The sequence below is a fragment of the Heptranchias perlo genome, chromosome 3 (assembly GCF_035084215.1).
Source record: "Heptranchias perlo isolate sHepPer1 chromosome 3, sHepPer1.hap1, whole genome shotgun sequence".
Lineage (NCBI taxonomy): Eukaryota > Metazoa > Chordata > Chondrichthyes > Hexanchiformes > Hexanchidae > Heptranchias > Heptranchias perlo.
In genome coordinates, this window is record NC_090327.1 from 37,502,895 (window position 1) to 37,527,735 (window position 24,841).

The 24,841-nt window shown below is 46.2% G+C and overlaps 1 protein-coding gene across 2 annotated transcripts in view; it reads right to left on the reverse strand.

The window, feature by feature from the left end:
• The window catches only part of ccdc12 (coiled-coil domain containing 12), a 77,537-nt gene extending 53,190 nt beyond the window's left edge, over positions 1–24,347 (reverse strand). For both annotated transcript variants that reach the window (XM_067978866.1, XM_067978864.1), the window contains exon 1: positions 24,186–24,347. In XM_067978866.1, the coding sequence (XP_067834967.1) occupies positions 24,186–24,332 (147 nt within the window). In that variant the 5' untranslated portion in view covers positions 24,333–24,347. The remainder of the gene's footprint in view (positions 1–24,185) is intronic.
• Between the last annotated feature and the right edge of the window lie 494 nt (positions 24,348–24,841).

Here is a 24,841-nt window from a genome sequence, read left to right on the forward strand (position 1 = left end):
GTGGTTAGGGAAGGGGGTTTGAGGTGAGGACCGAAGACAATGGCTTCGGTCTTCCCAACATTTAGTTGGAGGAAATTTCTGCTCATCCAGTACTGGATATTGGAAAAGCAATGTGACAAATCAGAGACAGTGGAGGGGTCAAGAGTGGTGGTGATAAGGTAGAGCTGGGTGTCATCAGCGTACATGTGGAACTAGACATTGTATTTTCGGAGGATGTCGCCGAGGGACAGCATGTAGATGAGAAATAGAAGGAGGCCAAGGATAGATCCTTTGGGGGCCATCCTCGAAAAAGCTGGGGGGTTGGGGACGGAGAGAGGAGTGCACGGGATATGACATAGGTTTGTAGGAGAGTGCAAAGGCAAAATCACAAAACAGCCTGGGTGAAGTAGCAGCGTGCAGCTGGTAGATGTCCATTCACACAATAAGACCACAAGAGATAGGAGCAGGAGTAGGCCATTCGGCCCCATGAACCTGCTCCGCCATTTAATGAGATCATGGTTGATCTGATTTTAACCTCAACTCCACATGCACACACAAAGGGAGGGGGCGAGAGACACACACAGAGGGGGCGAGAGACACACACAGAGGGGGCGAGAGACACACACAGAGGGGGCGAGAGACACACACAGAGGGGGCGAGAGACACACACAGAGGGGGCGAGAGACACACACAGAGGGGGCGAGAGACACACACAGAGGGGGCGAGAGACACACACAGAGGGGGCGAGAGACACACACAGAGGGGGCGAGAGACACACACAGAGGGGGCGAGAGACACACACAGAGGGGGCGAGAGAGACACACACAGAGGGGGCGAGAGAGACACACACAGAGGGGGCGAGAGAGACACACACAGAGGGGGCGAGAGAGACACACACAGAGGGGGCGAGAGAGACACACACAGAGGGGGCGAGAGAGACACACACAGAGGGGGCGAGAGAGACACACACAGAGGGGGCGAGAGAGACACACACAGAGGGGGCGAGAGAGACACACACAGAGGGGGCGAGAGAGACACACAGAGGGGGCGAGAGAGACACACAGAGGGGGCGAGAGAGACACAGAGGGGGCGAGAGAGACACAGAGGGGGCGAGAGAGACACAGAGGGGGCGAGAGAGACACAGAGGGGGCGAGAGAGACACAGAGGGGGCGAGAGAGACACAGAGGGGGCGAGAGAGACACAGAGGGGGCGAGAGAGACACAGAGGGGGCGAGAGAGACACAGAGGGGGCGAGAGAGACACAGAGGGGGCGAGAGAGACACAGAGGGGGCGAGAGAGACACAGAGGGGGCGAGAGAGACACAGAGGGGGCGAGAGAGACACAGAGGGGGCGAGAGAGACACAGAGGGGGCGAGAGAGACACAGAGGGGGCGAGAGAGACACAGAGGGGGCGAGAGAGACACAGAGGGGGCGAGAGAGACACAGAGGGGGCGAGAGAGACACAGAGGGGGCGAGAGAGACACAGAGGGGGCGAGAGAGACACAGAGGGGGCGAGAGAGACACAGAGGGGGCGAGAGAGACACAGAGGGGGCGAGAGAGACACAGAGGGGGCGAGAGAGACACAGAGGGGGCGAGAGAGACACAGAGGGGGCGAGAGAGACACAGAGGGGGCGAGAGAGACACAGAGGGGGCGAGAGAGACACAGAGGGGGCGAGAGAGACACAGAGGGGGCGAGAGAGACACAGAGGGGGCGAGAGAGACACAGAGGGGGCGAGAGAGACACAGAGGGGGCGAGAGAGACACAGAGGGGGCGAGAGAGACACAGAGGGGGCGAGAGAGACACAGAGGGGGCGAGAGAGACACAGAGGGGGCGAGAGAGACACAGAGGGGGCGAGAGAGACACAGAGGGGGCGAGAGAGACACAGAGGGGGCGAGAGAGACACAGAGGGGGCGAGAGAGACACAGAGGGGGCGAGAGAGACACAGAGGGGGCGAGAGAGACACAGAGGGGGCGAGAGAGACACAGAGGGGGCGAGAGAGACACAGAGGGGGCGAGAGAGACACAGAGGGGGCGAGAGAGACACAGAGGGGGCGAGAGAGACACAGAGGGGGCGAGAGAGACACAGAGGGGGCGAGAGAGACACAGAGGGGGCGAGAGAGACACAGAGGGGGCGAGAGAGACACAGAGGGGGCGAGAGAGACACAGAGGGGGCGAGAGAGACAAAGAGGGGGTGAGAGACACACAGAGGGGGCGAGAGAGACACAGAGGGGGCGAGAGAGACACAGAGGGGGCGAGAGAGACACAGAGGGGGCGAGAGAGACAAAGAGGGGGCGAGAGACACACAGAGGGGGCGAGAGAGACACAGAGGGGGCGAGAGAGCGAGAGAGACACAGAGAGAGCGAGAGAGACAGACAGAGGAGGTGGGTGAGAGACACACACACAGGGGGTGAGAGCGGGGGGTGAGAGACAGAAAGAGGGGGCGAGAGCGAGAGCGAGAGACAGAGACAGAGACAGAGACAGAGACAGAGACAGAGACAGAGACAGAGACAGAGACAGAGACAGAGACAGAGACACAGACAGAGACACAGACAGAGACACAGACAGAGACACAGACAGAGACACAGAGACACAGACAGAGACACAGACAGAGACACAGAGACACAGAGACACAGACAGAGACACAGACAGAGACACAGACACAGACAGAGACACAGACAGAGACACAGACAGAGACACAGACAGAGACACAGACAGAGACACAGACAGAGACACAGACAGAGACACAGACAGAGACACAGACAGAGACACAGACAGAGACACAGACAGAGACACAGACAGAGACACAGACAGAGACACAGACAGAGACACAGACAGAGACGGGCGAAAGCGAGAAAGATAGAGAGTGTGAGAACAAGGGGTGAGAGAGAGAGACACAGGGGGCGAGGGAAAGATAGAGGGGGCAAGAACGAGGGGCGAGAAAGATGGGGGGACGAGAGAGAGAGACAGACAGGGGTGGGGCGAGAGCGAGAGAGTCAGTCAGAGGGGGCGAGAGCGGGGGGCAACAGCGAGGGCTTATGAGTTGTCAGGAAGGCAGTTTCTCCAGTGGATAGGTCGAAGAAGGTTAGGCCTTTGTCAGCAGGAATGTAGAATCCTGTGTGTGTGTGTGTGTGTGTGTGTGTGTGTGTAAGCTGGTGGACTGCAGATGCAAATAAACATATCTTAATTCAGTTCACAGTCTGACAGCTTCACCATCAAAATTGGTTTCAAACTCTAAGTCACCAGGCTGATTTTGACTTTGTCTACTGGAGGTGAGGAAGTGCACGGCGAGTTACATGTTACATTCTCCCTGGAGCCCAGCTTAATTGGTTTTAAAATTAACAAAATCAATCTACGAGTCTGGCACAGTTCGGAACAATTTTGTTCCTTTTTGTTGGGTTTCATTTCCCACGTCGGTATTTGCCAACACTGGATATAATCGCAGCTGTCTCACCATCTGGAAATCGCCGTTGATGTATCATGTTGTTTTTCCCTTCATTGTTCTGGTTCACGTGGTCTAAACCTTGCTCTGACTTATGAAAGATTAATGCAGCAAATAAAATAGCACACGGGAAGATAGGCCACATAGGCAAGGTGCCAGAGGGTTCCTGGATCCTGTGCCAGAGGGCTCCTGGACTCTTGCTTGAATCCGCACCTTCATTTTGGGGGTGGGGGGGGGGGGGGGAAGAAAAATTAGAAAATTGGCAACTCCTGCACCCGCAACACGCCCACCCAAGGAAGAAAAGGTTTAATTTATATAGCACTTTTCACCTCAGGACGTCCCAAAGCGCTTCACAGCCCATTAAGTTTTTTTTTAAGTGTAGCCACTGTAATGTAGGGAAACATGGCAGCACATAGCAAGGTTCCTCAAACAATAATTAAATAAACGACCAGTTAACTGGTTTTAGATTTTGGTTGAGGGATATGTGTTATTCCGGACACCGGGAGAACTCCCCTGCTCTTCAAATAATACCATGGAAACTTTTATATCCACCTAAGAGGGCAGACGGGGTTTCGGTTTAATGTCTCATCCAAAAGATGGCAGCTCCGACAGTACAGCACTCCCTCAGTACTGCACTGAAGTGTCAGCCTTGATTATGTTCTCAAGTCTCTGGAATGGGGCTTAAACCCACGACCTTCTGGCGAGAGAGCTACCAATTGAGCCAAGCTGACACCTTGAACTTCCTTGATACACTTTGTGTCTACAAGAGACAGCCACAGGGGTACTACCCAGTTCATATCAAGTGATCTGCCATTTAGTTGTGTGGCAGATCCTCTTACCAAGATAGCGAGGGAAATAGTCTTTTGTCATTTAAATGTCAGCTTGTCCCGGTTGATCCCATTCTCCTCTCAGTGTCAGACGATTGTGGACTTGAGACCCACTCCAGGACTTGAGCACATAATCTGGGCTGACAGTCCAATTCAGCCCTGAGATATGGCTGATGTTGGTCTTCAGTGAATCACAGCTACCGCCATCCAGACCACCCTGAAACTGATACCAATACCCTATGTAAACTAAGTGACAAAACTGCAGTGTGCATCCTTCCTAGATTATGTACTGGGGCTGTCATTTTACAGAATCACGCACATACTTTTGCATCTTCTCTAAGGAATTAAATTTACGACATAAATGTTTTCACCCGTGTCTTATTTCCTCCTTCTCTCCAGAGGCCATTGATTCTTGCTCACAGGTGCTTCCAGTTCCTCGGCTGTGGCCATTTCTCTTGTGCGATTCTATTCACTGTGACCAAGGCATTTGATTGGGAGGGAGACCTGCTAAAGAAGCCCATTCCTTTCCTCACCATGTCCAGAAACACTTGTCAAAGGAGACACTAGAAAGTGCTCGAGGTGGGAAGCCTGGAAGATTTCTCCCTTCCCTAGTCCACAGGAGCAGAGGCTGACTGCAGTAAACCCTACTGCCACCCTTGACTGAGATGAGTTATCACAGCACAGACCAGAGATCAGAACTTGGGACCCTGAAGGACTCAGCTATACACCAAATGAGTCATAGGGGGAGCATTAAGAGAAGTTCTACAAAGAGTCCTACTGCAATCTCTAACGACTTATACTGATGTCATTTTAACGTTGTCAGCCCCAGTCACGTGTAATCTACTTTCTACTCCCCAACGAGTCAAACAGTTCCTCCTCAAACACTTGAGTTGGTTGCAGCATTCTGAGAGCAGTTAAAAATGTCTTGACAGTCAGTCGACAGTTTAAAGATTACCACATTTCGGAAAGGACTGCCAAACATCAAAACTTTCAAAAACAGAGCTTAGTATCAAATAACGAGTCCAAATATATCCAGATATGCCACATGCCATTTATTTACTTAGTAAACACCAGGATCTTGGCTAATGGTTAAGAAGCTTTTCTCCTGAGGGTGCTACCTTTAGGAACAATGCCAAGGCCATGGAGAGGATGCAGAAGAGATTATCTAACACAATCCCAGGGATGAGAGGCTTTGGTTATGAGGAGAGACTAGAGAAGTTGGTGGGGCTCTTCTCATTAGAACAGAAAAGGTTAAGAGGAGACCTGATAGAGATCTTCAAAATTAAGATAAATCAGGCAAACTATTTCCATTGCTCAGTGAGTCAGTAACTAGAGGGGATAAATTTAATACAATCACTGAAAGAAAGGAGGGAGAGACTAGGAGGAATTTTTTTTTGCATGGAGGGTTTTTAGGGCATGGAATGCCCGACCAGAAACAGCGGTGGAAGCAAAATTGCTAATGCATTTAAAAGGGAAATGGATAAGTATTTAAAAAAGAAAAAAAGTTCAAAGAGCAGGGGAATGGGATTAAGTAGATAGCTCTTTCAGAGGTGCAGTGGGCCGAATGGCCTGTTTCAGTATAGCTGTATGGATTTTACGATTCCATCTTTTACTGGGGTATAGTTGTACAGGCACTGGAAGCCCAACAAGTTCCTTGCTCAAGTAGCCATTCTACATGTGAGTCCAGGTGGTGAGTTTCAGGCTCTTTTACCATGGGGGGAAATCAAAGACAATCCTATCCACATCTAGACATCTATAAACATGGACTTTCCCAGGGGTGGGTGTACCAGACAGGATTTTTCAGGTTGGTCCAATTGTTGCATCCCAACGGCCAGCCCACTTATTCAGCACAGATTGAGCAGTGAACAGGAGTATGCGTGGGCATAGCATTACAGTGTCCAGACCATGTACCATTCTATTGTGATGTGTGAATCCACCCGCAGTGGAAGATGCTCTCGCACTTCTCTCCTGTCCACCCCTTCTCTTCTAATTTTTTTTCTCTATTTCTTTCCAGCCAAAGGGTGCTGAGGCTATTTGTATAGCACCCCTTACCTTTGCTGAGATAATTCTGAAATCAGGGATTGAAAAGAGAGAAAACAATTTTTTTTTAAAAACTACTGTATCAGTGGGGCATTCCCTTTTCCCAGCAGTCACTGAAGGTGTGTTTTTCCATTTAGATGCCCCCTACATTGTCCACTCAGCAGGTTTAGGAACATAGGAACAGGAGTAGGCCATTCAGCCCCTCGAGCCTGTTCCGCTATTCAATTAGATCATGGCTGATCTGTATCTTAACTTCATCTACCCACCTTGGTTCTGTAACCCTTAATACTCTTGCCCAACAAAAGGCTATCAATCTCAGTTTTGATCTCAGCGTTTTTAATAGTTTCAAGTAGCTTGTGGTATTATGGTTTTCGATTGTCAAAGAGAAGATTTCGAAGGCATTGCGTGGACAACATAGGAGGCATCTAAATGGAAAAACACATATTAGGTGGGCTGCTGGGAAAAAGGAATGTCCCACTGATGCAGTAGTTACTTTTTTTATATATATAATAATTTTCTCTCTTTTCAATCCCTGATCTGTGCAGAATTATCTCAGCAAAAGTAAGGGGTGCTATACGAATAGCCTCAGCACCCTTTGGCTGGAAAGAAATAGAAAAAAAAAATTGGGAGAAGGGGTGGGCAGGAACGAAGTGTGCGAGCATCTTTCAATGCTGTGTCTCCTGGTTTCAGATAGCTCAATGAGGTCGGTGTAGTCTGACATGACTCCAAGCACTAGAACTTTCCAATAAAAATGACTCATTTTTAATAAACAGTTACGCAGCCCCATTTTTATCATTGTGTAAAGCTGACACTGATCAAATAAACGATCAGAAAAACAATGTTATTCACTGGAAATCAGTTCCAGGGATAGCAGGGAATAAGCAATTTCAGCTTTTTTGGAAATCTAGAGAGGAACATTCCTGCCCTTGACCTGCTAAAAATACATGAACATTAAGTAAACCACTGACAGACACCCAGAATGAAAATCTGCAGCACTCTTCATGAACAATAAATCCAGAAGAGAGCAGCTGATGGAATGCAAACCTTTGCTGAATCGCTGTTAGTTTTCAATATTTTAAACTAGTTTTTTTTCCCCTCTATGCAGGGAGTAATTTACATGGAAAAATACTCCCTGCATAGTCGCAACAGGCACACAGGCCATTCGGCCCAACCTGTCCAGGTCAACATTTACCCCAGTTCTAATCACATTTACCCACTCTGTTCCCATATCCCGTTGTCTCCTTTTCCCTTCATCCACCTATCCAAACTAATCTTGAATGTTGACATAGTTTTTGCATCAACCACTAACCCTGGAAGTGAATTCCACAGCCTCACAACTCTGTGTGAAGTTTCTCCTGCTCTATCTTCTAAATCTCTTACATGCCGCTAAGGCGGCAGAGCAAAGGAGCGGCCCATAAAAAGGCAGAAGTCAGGAGCACAGGATCAGCTGAAGCGGCGGAGCAGAGGAGCGGCCCATAAAAAGGCAGAAGTCAGGAGCACAGGATCAGCTGATGCGGCGGAGCAGAGGAGCGGCCCATAAAAAGGCAGAAGTCAGGAACACAGGATCAGCTGATACGGCGGAGCAGAGGAGCGGCCCATAAAAAGGCGGGAGTCAGGAGCGCAGGATCAGCTGAGGGGGGGGGGGGGCGGGGAGCAGAGAAGTGGCCGAACGCAAGTGTCGGGGAGAGAGAAAAAGAACTCAAAGTGACGTCAGCACAAGGGAAGGAGCTGATTGGCGAGTAGCTGATTGGTGAGTGTTTTATTTTTTAAGTCTTCAGTTTATTTTTGTTAAGTTTAGTTAATAATAGGAAAGATGTGAAAGCCTTAGAGAGGGTGCAGAAAAGATTTACTAGACTGATTCCAGGGATGAGGGACTTTAGTTACATGGATAGACTGGAGAAGCTGGGGTTGTTCTCCTTGGAAGAGAGAAGATTGAGAGGAGATTTGATAGAGGTATTTAAAATCTTGAAGGGTCTAGACAGAGTAGATAAAGAGAAACTGTTCCCATTGGCAAAAGGTCGAAGAACTGGAGGACATAGATTTAAGGTGATTGGCAAAAGAACCAAAGGTGACATGAAGAAAAACTTTTTTTTTAACACAGTTAGGATCTGGAATGAACTGTCAGGGGGGGTGGAGGCAGATTCAATTGTGGCTTTCAATAGGGAACTGGATAAGTACGTGAAAATAAAAAATTTGCAGGGCTATAGGGATAGGGCGAGCTGGATTGCTCGTCTATAGCTGGCATGGACTGGATGGGCCAAATGGCCTCCTACTGTGCTATAACCTTTCTATGATTCCATCTAATAAACCGAGACATGGCAGGGCAGCTCAGAACTGTCGAATGCATATCTTGTGCCATGTGGGAACTCCAGGAAGCTTCCCGTGTCCTGGGCAACCACAGGTGCAGGAAGTATCGTTAGCTGGAGGAGCTCGAGCTCAGGATTTCGGAGCTTGAGCGGCAGCTGGCATCACAGCAGTGCATCCACGAGGTTGAGAACTACATGGATAGCACGTTTCAGCAGGTGGTCATCCCACAGCTTAAGACAGTGAAGGCAGAGACGGACTGGGTGACCTCCAGACAGACAAGGAGATCCAGGCAGGTAGTGCAGGAGTCCTGAGTGCATCTCGCTCTCTAACCAGTATTCAGTTCTGAATACTGGCGAGGGAGAGGGTTCCTCTACGGAGAGCAGCCAGAGCCAAGACCATAGCACCATGGGTGGCTCAGTTGCACGGGGTGGGGGGGGGGGGGGAAAGAGAGGAGAAAGGTCAGCAGAGAAAAAGTGATGGGGATTCTATAGTTAGGGGAGCAGACAGGTGTTTCTGCGGCCGCAGACGTGAGCCCAGGATGGTATGTTGCCTCCCTGGTGCTAGGGTCAAGGATGTCACTGAGCAGCTGCAGAACATTCTGGAGGGGGAGGGTGAACAGCTAGAGGTCGTGGTCCATATCGGTACCAACGACATAGGTAGAAAGAGGGATGAGGTCCTGCAGGCAGATTTTAAGGAGTTAGCAAAGAGAGTAAGAAGCAGGACCTCAAAGGTAGTAATCTCCGGATTACTTCCGGTGCCACGCGCTAGTGAGGATAGAAATAGGAAGATAGAGCAGATGAATGCGTAACTGGAGAGATGGTGCAGGAGGGAGGGCTTTACATCCCTGGGGCAGTGGGACTTGTACAAGCCAGACGGGTTGCACCTTAACAGGGCCGGGACCAATACCCTTGCGGGGAGGTTTGCTGGTGCTGTTGGGGATGGGAACCTGAGTGTAGATTCAGATGGGACAGAATCAAAACTGGAGGTGGAAGGCAGAAAATTAGTAAGTGACTTAGGAAGGTAGAGGAAGCAAAGGTTAGAAAATAAATAGCAGGGAGTTTGGCAGTGCTTCAAGGTACATACCTCAATACAAGGAGCATAGTGAATAAGGCAGATGAGCTGAGGACACAGGTAGATACGTGGAAGTACGTTATCTTAACTATTACTGAAACATGGCTTAAAGAGGGGCAGGAATGGCAGCTCAACGTTCCTGGTTACAGGGTTTTCAGACGAGATGGAGAAGGAGATAAAAAAGGAGGCAGGCGGGCGGTGGGGGGTGGTAATTTTGTTTAAAGAAACAACTACAGCTGTGATGAGGGATGATATTAGCTCAGTAGCAGGAAGCAAAGGGTAATGGTCGATGGGTGTTTTTGTGACTGGACGGCTGTTTCCAGTGGGGTTCCGCAGGGCTCAGTACTAGGTCCTTGCTTTTTGTGATATATATTAATGATTTGGACTTAAATGTAGGGGGCATGATCAAGAAGTTTGCAGTTGATACAAAAATTGGCCGTGTGGTTGTTAGTGAGGAAGAAAGCTGTAGACTGCAGGAAGATATCAATGGACTGGTCAGGTGGGCAGAAAAGTGGCAAATGGAATTCAATCCGGAAAAGTGGGAGGTAATGCATTTGGGGAGGGCAAACAAGGCAAGGGAATACACAATAAATGGGAGGATACTGAAAGGTGTAGAGGAGGTGAGGAACCTTGGAGTGCACGTCCACAGATCCCTGAAGGTAGGACAGGTAGATAAGATGGTTCAGAAGGCATATGGAATACTTTCCTTTATTAGCCGAGGCATAGAATATAACAGCAGGGAGGTTATGCTGGAACTGTACAAAACACTGGTTAGGCCACAGCTTGAGTACTGTGTACAGTTCTGCTCACCACGAAACAGGAAGGATGTAATTGCACTGGAGAGGGTACAGAGGAGATGAACGAGGATGTTGCCAGGACTAGAGACTTTTAGCTATGAGGAAAGATTGGATAGGCTGGGGTTGTTCTCTTTGGAACAGAGGCGGCTGAGGGGTGATTTAATTGAGGTGTACAAAATTATGAGGGGCCTAAATAGAGTGGATAGGAAGGACCTATTTCCCTTAGCAGAGAGGTCAATAACCAGGCGGCATAGATTTAAAGTAATTAGCAGAAGGATTAGAGGGAAGCTGAGGAAAGTTTTTTTCACCCAGAGGGTGGTAGGGGTCTGGAACTCACTGCCTGAAAGGGTGGTAGAGGCAGAAATCCTCAACTCATTTAAAAAGTACCTGGATGCGCACCTGAAGTGCCGTGACCTGCAAGGCTACGTACCAAGTGCTGGAAAATGGGATTAGGCTGGGTGGCTCATTTTCGGCCAGCGCTGACAAGATGGACCAAATGGCCTCTTTCTGTGCTGTATATTTTCTATGATTCTATGATTTAATCTTGTACCTATGACCTCTTGTTCTTAACCCCTCAACTACTGGAAATATTCTGCTTCTATCTACCCTGTCCCATTTGTTCATAATTTTAAACATTTCATCATATCGCCCTGTAATATGCATTGTTCTAATAAAAAGCCACAATTTTTCAAGTCGTTCTTCATATCTATATTTCCTCACACCAGGCTGCATCCTAACGAATCTGCACTGCACCCTCTCTAAAGCCTGAATTTTCTTCCTAAAGCGTGAAACCCAATACTGAAAATAATACTCTAACTGAGGGCTTACTAAGGTTTTATATAGGCTTATCATTACTTCTTGAGTTTTATATTCTAACTCATGATAAACCCTCAAATTTAATTTGCTTTTTTGTGGCCTATCAACCTGAGGTGCTGCTTTAATATCCTACGAACCTGTACCCCCAAATCCCTCTGCTCTTTCACAGCACCGAGCCTACTTCCATTCAGATTGTAATTACTACTGTTTTTTTTAAAATCAAAATGGATCACCTCACACTTACTGACACTGAATTCCATCTGCCACCTTTCACATACTAGAATCTGAGGGAGGTGAGGAAGGAAACTGCCAAGGCCTTATTCCACCTGCCACTTTTTACCCCATTCCCCCGTTTTATCAATACCCCTTTGCAGCGTCCTTTGATCTTCTAAAGAATTAACCATATTTTGGTATCACTTGCAAATTTCGACACCACTCCCTCTAGGCCTATAACCAAATCAGTGATATACACAGTGAACGGAAGTGGTTCCAGAACTGATCCCTGTTGGACACCATTAAGCACTTCCAATGGAAAAATTGCCATTAACTCGTCTCTCTTTTCTCCTTTCTAACCAATTTTAAATCCAGTTTGCTATCCTCCCCTTAATTCTATCCCTCTTAATTTTCTGTTAGTCTCCTGTGTGGTACCTTATGAAAGGCTTTCTTAAAGTCCATGTACACTACATCTACTGCATTTCCCCCATCTACCATATCTGTTACCTCCTCAAACAATTCTATTAGGTTTCTCGAGCACATCGTCCATTTTGAAATACTTGCTGCCTACTTAGTTCTAACTATTTTCTCTTTATCCAGCATGCTAATTTCAACTTTAGAGAGTCTTCAAAATGGTCCCCATCACCGATGTTAAACTAACTGGCCTGAAATTATCTGGATGAGCTATGTCTTCCTTTTCATAAGTGGGTTCTAAACTGACCATTCTCCAGTCCTCCAGCACATATACACTCTCAATAGAGGCCTGAAATATAATTTCTAACGCCTCCGCTATTTCCTCCCTCAGGATCCTAGGATGCATCCAGTCAGGCCCTGGCACTTCATCTTCCTTTAGCCAAAGTAATTTATCTAAAAATTTCCTCATATCCACTCATTTCACTCTCAACCTTCCTCAGGATTCACTTGCTCTCCAACATCAATCTCTTTACTAAAGACTGAAGTCAAGTACTTATTAAATACCTCCACCACGTTTTGATAATCTACAAATCGACAGTCCTCTCCTCTCCGAGGTCCCACCTCACTTTAACAATTCTCCTTTTCACTGAGACTTATAAAATACCTTACTGTTCCTTTTGATGGTTTTTGAATTTTTTTTCCTTATACTCCCTCTTAGCTTTCCTTACCCTGTGCTTAAACTCTTACTTTCTCATTCTCCTTTTTTCCCATTATTCTTAGGCCAGAGGCCCTATTCTTCAATTTTAATTGGCTCTTAATCTTTTTATTTATCTATGGCATCCTGTAACTACTAGTTTCCTTTTTTTTAAAAATGGAATATACTTATTCTGTACCTCTGCAATCTCTTTTTTTAAAAAACATCCCACTGTTGTTCTACAGTCCTGTGCCCCAATTTTTCCTGTCACCTCACCTCAGGTAGCTCGGTCCACATATTTCTAAAATCTGCTCTAATCCAACTTGGTGTTCTAGATTTTGTACTGACATTTTCCCTTTCATGTTGGATCTTAAACCTTATCATATTGTGGTCACTACTCCCAAGGTGCTCACCCACATTTAGCTCATCTATCTACTTGATCGATTTCATTACTCATAACCAGATCCAGCAATACCACTGCCTTTATTGGCTGACTAACATACTGCTTGAGGAAGAAGCCTTGCACACATTTTAGGAATCCCATTCCCTTTTCTCCATTCACTCGTTCTCTGCCCCAATCAATAATAGTCAGTGCATTTCAAAAGTAATGTGTGAAGTTTTAATGTGCTGAGGCTGGATGCAAATATTCTAAAATATTCAGTACTCCAATTCCTCCCTTCATAACAGGTTGCACAATGTAATTAATGTATGTAAAGCGGGCAACGACAGTTTTGAGAGACATAATATGGTATTATGTGAATCCAAGTTTGTTCTTTCTTTTCCAATCTTCATTAGTGTACAAGTCTGACTGTATGAGGGCATTTCATGCATTGCACAATAGTTCAGAAGACCTCTCACTGACCCCAATAAATTAGCAGCCACTAATGTACCCATTAGTCTGCAAGCAACACTCTTATCTTTAAGCAAATGTTAAGCAACAGTCAGATCCAAACACATGATTCCCCCTCCACGAATTTTCTCTGCTCTTTACCTGAAATCATTGACTCCTTGTTGGAGGACAGTAACGCAGGTAATCCTTCAGTCCCTTACCCCAGTGGTCTTTATTCATGCAAGCCTAGACTGTGTCTGAAAGCTATCCAATCATTGCATTGCATCATAGCCAGGCACAATCCTTTCCTCATCCTATCCGGCCAATTACTGCCCCATCAGTCCACTCTCAATCATCAGCAAAGTGATGGAAGGTGTCAACAGTGCTATCAAGCAGCACTTACCAATAATCTGCTCACCTCGGGTTCCACCAGGACCACTTGGCTCCAGACCTCATTACAGGCTTGGCCCAAACATGGACAAAAGAAATGAATTCCAGAGGTGAGGTGAGAGTGACTGCCCTTGACATCAAGGCAGCATTTGCCCGAATGTGGCATCAAGGAGCCCTAGTAAAATTAAAGTCAATGGGAATCGGGGCAAAACTCTCCACTGGCTGGAGTCATACCTAGCACAAAGGAAGATGGTAGTGGTTGTTGGAGGCTAATCATCTCAGCCCCAGGACATCACTGCAGGAGTTCCTCAGGGCAGTATCCTAGGCCCAACCATCTTCAGCTGCTTTGTCAATGACCTTTCCTCCATCATGTGGTCAGAAGTGGGGATCTTCGCTGATGATTGCAGTGTTCAGTTCCATTCGCAACCCTTCAGATAATGAAGCAGTCCGTGCCCACATGTAGCAAAACCTGGACAACATCCAGGCTTGGGCTGATGAGTGGCAAGTAACGTTCACGACAGACAAATGCCAGGTAATGACCACCTCCAACAAGAGAGAGTCTAACCACCTCCCCTTGACATTCAATGGCATTACCATCGCCAAATCCCCCCCCCAACACCACACTTGGGGTCACCATAGAAACGAAACTGGACCAGCCACATAAATATTGTGGCTACAAGAGCAGGTCAGAATCTGGGTGTTCTGCTGCGAGTGACTCACCTCCTGACTCCCCAAAGCCTTTCCACTATCTACAAAGACACAAGTCAGGAGTGTGATGGAATACTGTCCACTTGCCTGGATGAGTGCAACTCCAACAACACTCAAGAAGCTCAACATCATCCAGGATAAAGCAGCTTGCTTGATTGGCACCTCATCCACCACCCTAAACATTCACTCCCTTCACCACCGGCACACCGTGGCTTCAGTGTGTACCATCTACAAGATGCACTGCAGCAACTCCACTGCAGCCAAGGCTTTTTCAACAGGACCTACCAAACCCGCAACCTCTACCACCTAGAAGGACAAGGGCAGCAGTGCATGGGAACACCACCACCTGCACATTCCCCTCCAAGTCACACACCATTCTGACTTGGAAAAATATCGCCGTTCCTTCATTGTCGCTGAGTCAAAATCCCGGAACTCCCTAACAGCACAATGGAAGAACCTTCACCACACGGACTGCAGCGGTTCAAGAAGGCGGCTCACCACTACCTTCTCAAGGGCCATTAAGGTTGGGCAATAAATGCTGGCCTTGCCAGCAATGCCCGCATCCCATGAATGAATAAAAAGATAGGGCACTGACTTGTAGAGCTATGTATAACACGGAGGTGGATTGCATTGGAGTGCAAGCATACAAACACTCCCCAAACCCACCCCCATTTAACTTGCGAGACGAGAGGTGCTCTAACCAGGTTCGTAGATGCACATTTTCGTGGATCTCTGCAAGTCAGGTCAATTATACTTCAGACTGAAACTAAGAGAATACCGTGCACTGGTCGCAATCCCCTAACGTTGGTTTCAGAGGGAACAGCAGAAATTTGTCCTGTTTAAAAAAAAGTTAAGATCCAACATTTTTTCTGCAGCCTGTTTGACAGCTATTTTGGATCACTCAAAATAATTTGACTTGACACTGAAACCACATGTTTCCTTTTCATATCCCTACATAGCTGCTTCTTGCATGTCACTGTGACTTTGCAACACTGACAAACTTCTGATGGGATTCTCAGGTCGAGGAACGTTTTTTTTTAATAAACAGGAGAGCGGCAGCGTAACTAGGTAAAAAAACAAGTACGTATTTATATATAACCTTAACACAGCTCAGAAACGTCCTGAACAGCTTCATATAAAATAAATCACTTTGAAGTGCAGTGGCTATTCATATGTAGGTAAACAAAGCAGCCAATGTTAGCAGCCAGGGGCAATGAGATGAATGACACCTTAATCTGGTGTTGGTTGAGGGATGAATGTTGGCGAAGACACTGGGAGAATGCCCTACTCTTCTTCAAATAGCCCCGAGATCTTTAACGTCCACTTGGACGGAGCTTCTGGATCTCATCTGAAGGCAGCATCTCGGTGATGCAGCACTCCGGCAGTGCCCGACTGCAGCGTCAGCCTGAATCACATGCGCAATCCAGGCTCCAATCTACAGCCATCTGACTCAGAAGTAAGCACGCCACCAACTGAGTCAATTTGACCCAAACACACTCACATAATAAAAACACTTCTTATAATAACACTAATGAAAAGGTTTCGGAACTTTTAAGGTTAGAACGAGCAGTCCGCCCGCTGCATTCAGAGAAGTAAATGATCCGGCCTTCGATGTTCCAGCTGCACAGGAGGACCACAATTTTGTGAGTCTTGCAAAGCTGCCGGCGCACTCACCAGCTTCGCTTCTGGCCCGCCAAGTGCACACAAGACTGGCTTAGTGCATCCAGCATCAAAAGCTATGATATTAAAATGCTTCGAACCAGCAATTATAACCAATATTACGCCTTGCGTGCACGCACACACACACGAAAAGACTAATCTGTATTACCAACTTACATCAATGCATGCAAGTATTTTATTCACAGTAAAAGGCGTGACTGCAGACACATTTTCAAGAAGTACTGCCCTGCAGGGTTAAAATATGAGAACAGATTGCATAGGCTGGCTTATATTACCTCAAATATAGAAGATTAAGGGGTGATCTAATTGAGGTGTTTCGGATGATTAAAGGATTTGATAGGGTAGATGGAGAGAAACAATTTCCTCTAGTGGGGGAGTCTAGAACAAGTTGGCATAACTTTAAAATTAGAGCTAGGCTGTTCAGGGGTGGTCAGGAAGCTCTTCTTCACACAAAAGGTAGTTGAATTCTGGAAGTTTCTCCCCTAAAAAGCTGTTGAGACGAGGTCAATTGAAAATGTCAAAACTGAGATTGATAGATTTTTGTTAGGTGAGAGTACTAGGGGATATAGAATCAAGGCAGGTAAATGGAATTAAGATACAGATTAGCTATGATCTAACTGAATGACGGAACAAGCTCGAGGGGCTAAATAGCTTACTCCTGTTTTTATGCTCCTGTGCACCAAAACAACAGCAGACGCCTGCTTGAGGGAGAACAGGCTGACACATGAAGGAATATGGGGAGCACACCATTGTAACAAACGTAGGAATTTCATCTTGCTGAGCATGTAGATCATTTTTTTAATTGGTCTCAACTTAGTTTACAAATGAATCAGAGCAAGGTATGAAAAATGTGTTGGTTGCTTGGAAAAGACCTGTTTGCATCAAAGCTCCAGGAGCTTAAATCAAAATTTCATCAAGTTAAACCTGAAATTTGACAGGGAAGGGAAGGGCTCCTTCAAACGCTAATGGCATGTTCAGTGTCCCAGACAAGAATGCTGCTTGCAAATGGTGTGTCAACAATGTTAGTAGCAGTGGATACTGCAGCATCTGTGAATTAACTGTTGGAAGAATACGCCCCTTTTGATCCCAAACTTGCTAACCAAATGTAGCTTCATTGTAATTTCTGGTTTAGGTTTAACTCCCTCCCCATCTTTGTAACCTCCTACAACCCATCTGTCAAAAGCTCTGTTCCTGACTCCAGCTTCTTTTGCACCACCACCCCCATCCTTGGCCCACCACTGGCGACTGTACTTTGTCACCTTGGTCCCACGCTCTATAATTCCCTCCCTTGAAACCCTCTGCTTCCTCACCTCTCCTCCTGTAAGGTCCTTCATAAAACCCACTGCTTCGACCCAGCTTTTCACTGCTCCTTCAAATCTCTCTTTCTTTGGCTCGGCCTCCATTTTTCTTCAAGCCTCTGTCTTAGGATAATTTTCTATGGTGAAAGTGCTATATAAATGCAAGTTGTTATTGTTATTACGTTACTGTCACAAGACAAGACACTGTTGTTAATGTCACGAGACAAGATACTGTTGTTTCTTTGCCGCTCAATGTAATCAAACTTAGTGGGCAATACCCACTTTCAAAGAATTTGCTCATGGTTCAACGCAAAACATCCTTATAACTCTGGATCCTCCTCCGGTCCTTTGGCTTCCGTTCATCATGCTGTCACAGAGTTGGATGGAACTTTGTAAGTGGCACTTACATACATACCACAAGAGACTGTGCCTTTCCAAGAGTTTGTTAAAAGAAGCTAGAAGAACCATAGGTCCTTTCAAACAGACCCAGTTTATGTGTGGTGCAAATCGCCCATTGTGTTGCATGGTACTTTATCTATGCTTTTACTCCTGTGAATCACTTTTGTGTAAATAAACCTGTTCAGTAGTTTAACGTGCACAAAATGATCTGACATATTTTCTGTCATCTGAAGCCCTCAAACAAACCTTCACCTGACTTGACCACCCTCCTATTCTCTAACTCCAACATATACCCCTATTTGTAAAACCTAAAATTCAATTGTCCTTTTTATGATTTTTTTAATTCATTCATGGGATGTGGGCGTTACTGGCACGGCCAGCGTTTATTGCCCATCCCTAATTGCCTTTGAGAAGGTGGTGAGCCGCCTTCTTGAACCGCTGCAGTCCATGTGGTGAAGGTTCTCCCACAGTGCTGCTAGGTAGGGAGTTCCAGGATTTTGACCCAGTGACAATGAAGGAATGGCAATATATTTCCAAGTCAGGATGGTGTGCGACTTGGAGGGGAACATGCAGGTGGCGGAGTTCCCCTGCACCTGCTGCCCTTGTCCTTCTAAGCGGTAGAGGTTGCGAATTTGGCCGCTGTCAAAGAATCCTTGGCGAGTTGCTGCAGTGCATCTTGTAGATGGTATACAATGCAGCCACGGTGCGTCGGTGGTGAAGGGAGTGAATGTTTGGAGTGGTGGATGGGATGCCAATCCTGCTTCATCCTGGATGGTGTCGAACTTCTTGAATGTCTATATCCAGTTGGACTTGCATTTTCAAGGAGTTTTGTATTTCAATCCTCAGGTCTCTGTTCATCTACATACTTTGGGATCTTTCATTCCTTGTTTATCCTCCCAAAATGTATTATCTGCCACGTGTCTGCCCATTCCACTAACCTGTCTGTTTTCCTGAAGGCTTTTACAATCCTCCTGACTGTTTGCAAAACCTCCTAGCTTTGTGCCATCAGCAAATTTCAAGATCGTGTTCCCTATATCTGAGTCCAAATCATCTATATTTACCAAGAATAAAAACGGACCCAGCACTGACCCCTGGTGTACACCACTTCCAACCCTTCTCCAATCTGACCAACACCCATTAACTCTAACTGTTTGTTTCCTGTCCATTGACCAACTTTACATCTATGCCACTACGTTTCCTTCAACCACGTGCCTGAATTTTACTAACAAGTGTTCTATGAGACACCTATTGGATGCCTTCTGAAATCTACATGCACTACATCTGCTGCATTCTCTTTATCTATCTCAATGATCACTTCATTTTTTAAAAAAAATCCTATTAAATTTGTTAAACACGACTCTATCAGTGCCAGCTGCCTTTGATTGACCCATCCAGTTCTAAATGCTTAATAAATTAAAGTTTGGCCACAACTAATATTAGACTCATTGATCAGTAGTTTATATTTCTCTCCCTTCTAAAATTGGATGTTACATAGGCTGCTCTCCATTCCAATGGCACAATTGCATATTTAAGGACAATTAAGAATCGAAAAATTGCGGCCAGAGCCTTTGCTATCTCCTCTTTGACTTCTCTCAGCAGCCATCATCGTCCTTTGACACGTCGCTGAGTTCTACTAATTTTTTTCAGAACCAATTCTATAGTTAGCTCCACTAATTGTTCCATATCTTTCTCTGGTATTTGTACATTCTCATTTCCAACATCACTTGTAAAACCGATGCAAAATATTTAGTCTCTCTGCCATACCTTCATCCTCCACAAATAGACTTCCTCTTTCATCCTTGAGAGATCCCAAGTCTCTAATTATTCTGCTTTTTACATGCTTATAAAAGCCCTATTTCTTTTCTATTTTCGGCTAGCCTTTTCTCATATTTCCTTTTAGCCCTTCTGTTCGCCCTTTTCAACTTCTTCCCGCCATAGATATGTACAACTTGACCAATCAAAAGTCAAAGATAACACAAGTCCATTCAAAACTCATCCTTCTAGCATTCTAACTCTCCAAACCCAACGACTGTGTTTCTGGTTCTCTATGATCTTACCTGACATTATTCTAAACATTTGTCACTCTATACAATGAGAAGCTCAGCATAGTACATGATTCAAGTTGGTTTTCCACTACTTTATACTAATGATCGCTGGCCCTTCTATCCTATCTAATTTTCAAGTAATATATTCAGAATTCACTTTTATCAAAGCCACTTAATATTTTTTATACTTCAATAATGGATTTATTTAGATAACCTCCAAAGTAAAATTCTTTGCAACTTCCTTCACTTCTTCAAAAAAATTCTAGAATATTCTTACAATCTTGCAACTCTGACCAGTTGCATTCCACAGCTGACTCATCCAGTTGTCCCACCAGCACATGAAGCAACCTGTTCCATGAAGTATTTCTATGGAATTTGATCTTACCCTTAGCCCAGTGGTAGCACTCTCGCCTCAGAGTCAGAAGACTGTGGGTTCAAGCCCCACTCCAGAGACTTAAGCATATGATCTAGACTGACACTTCAGTGCAGTACTGACGGAGTGCTGCAGTGTTGGAGATGCTGTCTTTGAGATGTGACTAAACCAGGGCCCCAACTGATTGCTCAGGTGGATGTAAAAGAAGCAGGGGAATTCTCCCAGTTTCCAGACCACCATTTATCCCTCAACAAACAGCACCAAAGAACAAGTTAACTGGCCATTCATTCATTTGCTGTTTGTGGGATGAATTGACTGCTGTGTTTGCCTACATAACAGTGACCATATTTCAAAAGTAATTTATCGGCTACGAAGTGCTTTGAGCTGTGATATGGGACTATATAAATTCAAGTTGTTTCTTTCTGTTTCTTTCCTTATAGCCTTTAATCGCTTTCTCACTTGGACCCATTCAGCTTCTTTTAAAAAGAGTTAATCTTCAGGGGCTGGACACCACCTTTCACCTTTGAAACTTGCATTCAAATTCAGCCTAGACTGATGCGACAGAAGTCTCTTCTGTGTATACTGGCTGCGACTGCACAAGAGGGGTAGAGTAATGGTACTGGACTAACAACCAAGAGCTTATGAGTTCAAATACAACCATTGCAAAACGCGCAATTGAATTCAATAAATCCAGCAATTTGTGGACCATGAAAGGCACAGGAATATTGTAAAAACCCAACCGGTTCACTAATGTCCTTTGGGGAAGAGAACCTGCCACCCCTACCTGGTCTGGCCTACAAATGACTCCAGTCCCACACTATGTAGCTGAGTTAATGACCTTGTTGAAAACAATTGCTAGAAGGCAACCCACCATCACATCCATAGGACGCAATCCTGCACCACAAAACTGCTCCTATTTCAGCACTAAACTGGCAATCTCGCCTCACAGGGGCTATGGATCACTGCTGTGGGAAATGTCACAATGCCGCAGGAGCGGGCAGCCTTCCAACAGGTTGGAACTGAGGCAGATTGTTGGAGCAGAGCATAGGCAGCTTTACTGTACATCTGACTCTGGGGGCACTGGGTGCTCCACTCCCCAGTACTAACATTTGCTGAGCACAAAAAATTAAATTCACACACAACAAGCTGAGTTAATCAACGTACAAGAGCTGCGGTCATTGACTCCCATGTCCTTTGCCAATACAAATCACTGTGTATACATCGCTAGCTTCCTTGCTTTGTCTGCTCACCAAGGGCAGTAACCTATCCCAACAGATGTTTTAGCAAGTTTTGTAGCTTTTCAGCTAGAGTTTTGCTTTTAAAGTTATTTTTACAATGAGGTATCAATTTACAAGGAATCAAAAATTCCAAAATCGATTCCCTTGGGCCAAATTATTCCAAATACTTGGAATATTTCTCAATAATTCCACAAGCTCTTCGATGTCAGATGAAAGTATTGCCGTGTTTACATGATCTGAATCCACTGCAACAAAGTTGCAGCAGCAACTTCCTCTTTCAACCGCAGTCCAAACTCAACCTTATCACACACAGCAGCAGCACAGTAACTGCTTCCTATTCACCCACGCTTCAGGAAGAAGCCATTAACTGAATTAACATGTTGTCTGCTTGGCTCATTTGGTAACACTCTCAGTCAGAGGGTGCGAGGTGCACACAACAGGGGCTTGAGCTTACGATCCAGGCTGACGCGACAGTGCAGCACTGAGGGAGTGTTGCATCGCCAGGGTTGGCATCTTTCAAATACGATGATCAAACCAACACACCATCTACCTGCGTTCAAGATCCCATGGCACCATTCAGTGAGCAGGAGGCTCTCCTGGTGTCCTGGCCAACATTCCTCCCTCAAAACACCACAACCCAAAACAAAAGGTCATGCACCCCATTGTGAGGCAATGCTAATCCAGAACAGCTGCCACCTACATAACAGGGGTCAATGCACTCCAGAAGTCATCCATTGGATGAAGCATAATGAGAGATTTCGATTTGATAAGCTGCTGCATAAATGCAAAGATCGTAACACCACAATTAACTGGTACGGTAGCCTAGGGGTTACGTTATAGGGCTCGGAATCCCGAGACCTGGACTAATAATCCAGAGAATTTGAGTTAAAATTCCACCATTGGCGGTTTGACAATCTGAATTCAGTTTTAAAAATCTGCATATAAAGTAAAAGTGCCCACGAAGCTCTCGGATTGTCGTAAAAACTCAGCTAGTTCACTATTGCCCTTTAGGGGAAGGAAACCTGCTGTCCTTACCTGGTCTGGCCTATATGTGATTCCAGTCCCCCACCAACGTAGTTGACTCTTAACTGCCTTCTCAGGGCAACTAAAGATGGGCAATAAATGCCAGCCCTGTCAGCAACATCCACAACCCCAGAATTAGTTTTTAAAAATTAATATAATACCTATAATGTAGAAGTACATACATATAACAGGAGTGTTACATTACTGACAGACCACTAGTTCTGACCCATATAACACTACAGGAGTGTTATATTACTGACTCTTGCTGTAATATATATCCAAGCTTGTGGTCTGTCGGTAATATACCAATCTATAAATGCCCTGACCATCATTAGTCCTGCACCCCAAATGTCACTCCCCGGCATTGAATGTCCATCCCATTTATTGAATGAGTCCCATGCCCAGAATGTCAGGCCCACTGATTCAACACTGCTCTCTTTTATTAAAAATTATTCCCACTGTAACATCCCTCCCACTGACTGAATCACCCTCCCGTTAATTGAACCACCCCCCGCCCTGAATCACCCTCCACTGCTCCGTATCCCCATCTCCTGAATCCTCCTCCAAATGATCGAACCACTCTCCCCTGAATCTCCCTCCCAATGATCGAAAGTTCCCTTCCTTGTCCTGAATCCCCCTCCTCTTGATCGAACCTCCCTCCCATGATCTGAACCGCTCCATCTCCCCATTTCCTGCCCTGAAACCCCCTCTCAATGATGGAACCCACTTTTCCTGTCCTGAATCCCCCTTCCAATGATCAACCCCCACCCCTCCCATTTATCAAACCTCTATCGCCTGCCCTGAATCCCTCTCCCCTCCCCTTAACCTCCTTCCTCTGCATTGCCCTCCCATTTGCTGCCGAGCACTGATATATTCTGTACGTTCCAGATATTTAGCCTGCCACCCCCTCGCTCCCAGTCCCTCTGCCACCCCCTTGCTCCCTGCATAGACCACTAGATCTGATATATATACACAATATGGTTGTAGTGTTATATTACTCCTTGATGTTGGCTGCTATTTTCCAGGCTGTAAACACAGAATCATAGAAAATATACGACACAGAAGGAGCCCATTCGGCCCATCGTGTCCACGCCAGCTGAGAATCGAGCCACCCAGCCTAATTCCACTTTCCCACATTTGGTCCGTAGCCCGACAGGCCACAGCTCCTCAGGTGCACATCCAGGCATTTTAGAAATGAGTTGAGGGTTTCTGCCTCGACCACCCTCTCAAGCAGTGAGTTCCAGACACCCACCACCCTCTGGGTGAAAAAAAATTCCTAATTTCCACTCGAATCTTTCTACCAATCACTTTAAATCTATGCCCCTGGTTATTGACCTCTCTGCTAAGGGAAATAGGTCCTTCCTATCCATCCTATCTGGGCCCCTCATCATTTTGTACACCTCAATTAAATCTCCCCTCAGCCTCCTCTGTTCCAAGGAAAGCAACCCCAGCCTATCCAATCTATCATCATAGCTAAAATTCTCCAGCCCTGGCAACAAAAGGCCTAGGGACAGGGCCGGGGGAGAAGGATGGGTGAGTTAAGTACTGAGCGACCCGACCCGTGTACACCCGCCAGGCCGCAGGCCATGCACCCCGGCCTCGCTTACCTGCAGCTGCCGCTCCCTCAACGCTCTCAGCCGCTCCTTCCTCTTCAGCGCCTCCTGCTGCAGCCTCCCGGCCCGATCCTCCATCTTCCCAGCAGCCCCCGAGGCCGGCGAGCGCCTCCAATTCCCAGCAGCCCTCAGGGCAGTCATGGCGAGCCGCTCACAGGACGATCGGCCAGCGCCGGGGAGGGAACGCCGAGCGCATCGATTCACCCCATGAGGTCACGCCAACCCAAAGAGCCCCCTCTGCCCCAGAAACGGCTCGGCTTAGGCTCCCCGCGGCCGCAGGGGGTGAGGTGCACCCTCGATCAGGAAAATAAAATTAGTATTTGACTTTGTTTATTTGATTTCGATTTTTTTTAAAAAAAGAAACACCAAAACATTGAAAGCAAATTAATAAGAGATGCTTTAAACACAAAAGAGGGTGGAAAACACAATCTATCTTTAAAACTATCCACTCTTACTGAGTTATCCAAAAAAGGCACTCAGTTTAAAGTCTACTCATTTATATATAAAGAGCTATATGTAGGAGTCTTTCCCTTGAGATATCTATTCTATTGAACTCAAAATAAATATTATCCCAAGTCCAGAATCAGACAGAGGGTGAATAAGGGTAAGAAATTGCTGCAATTAAGAACATATCAATTCCCTTTCTTGTC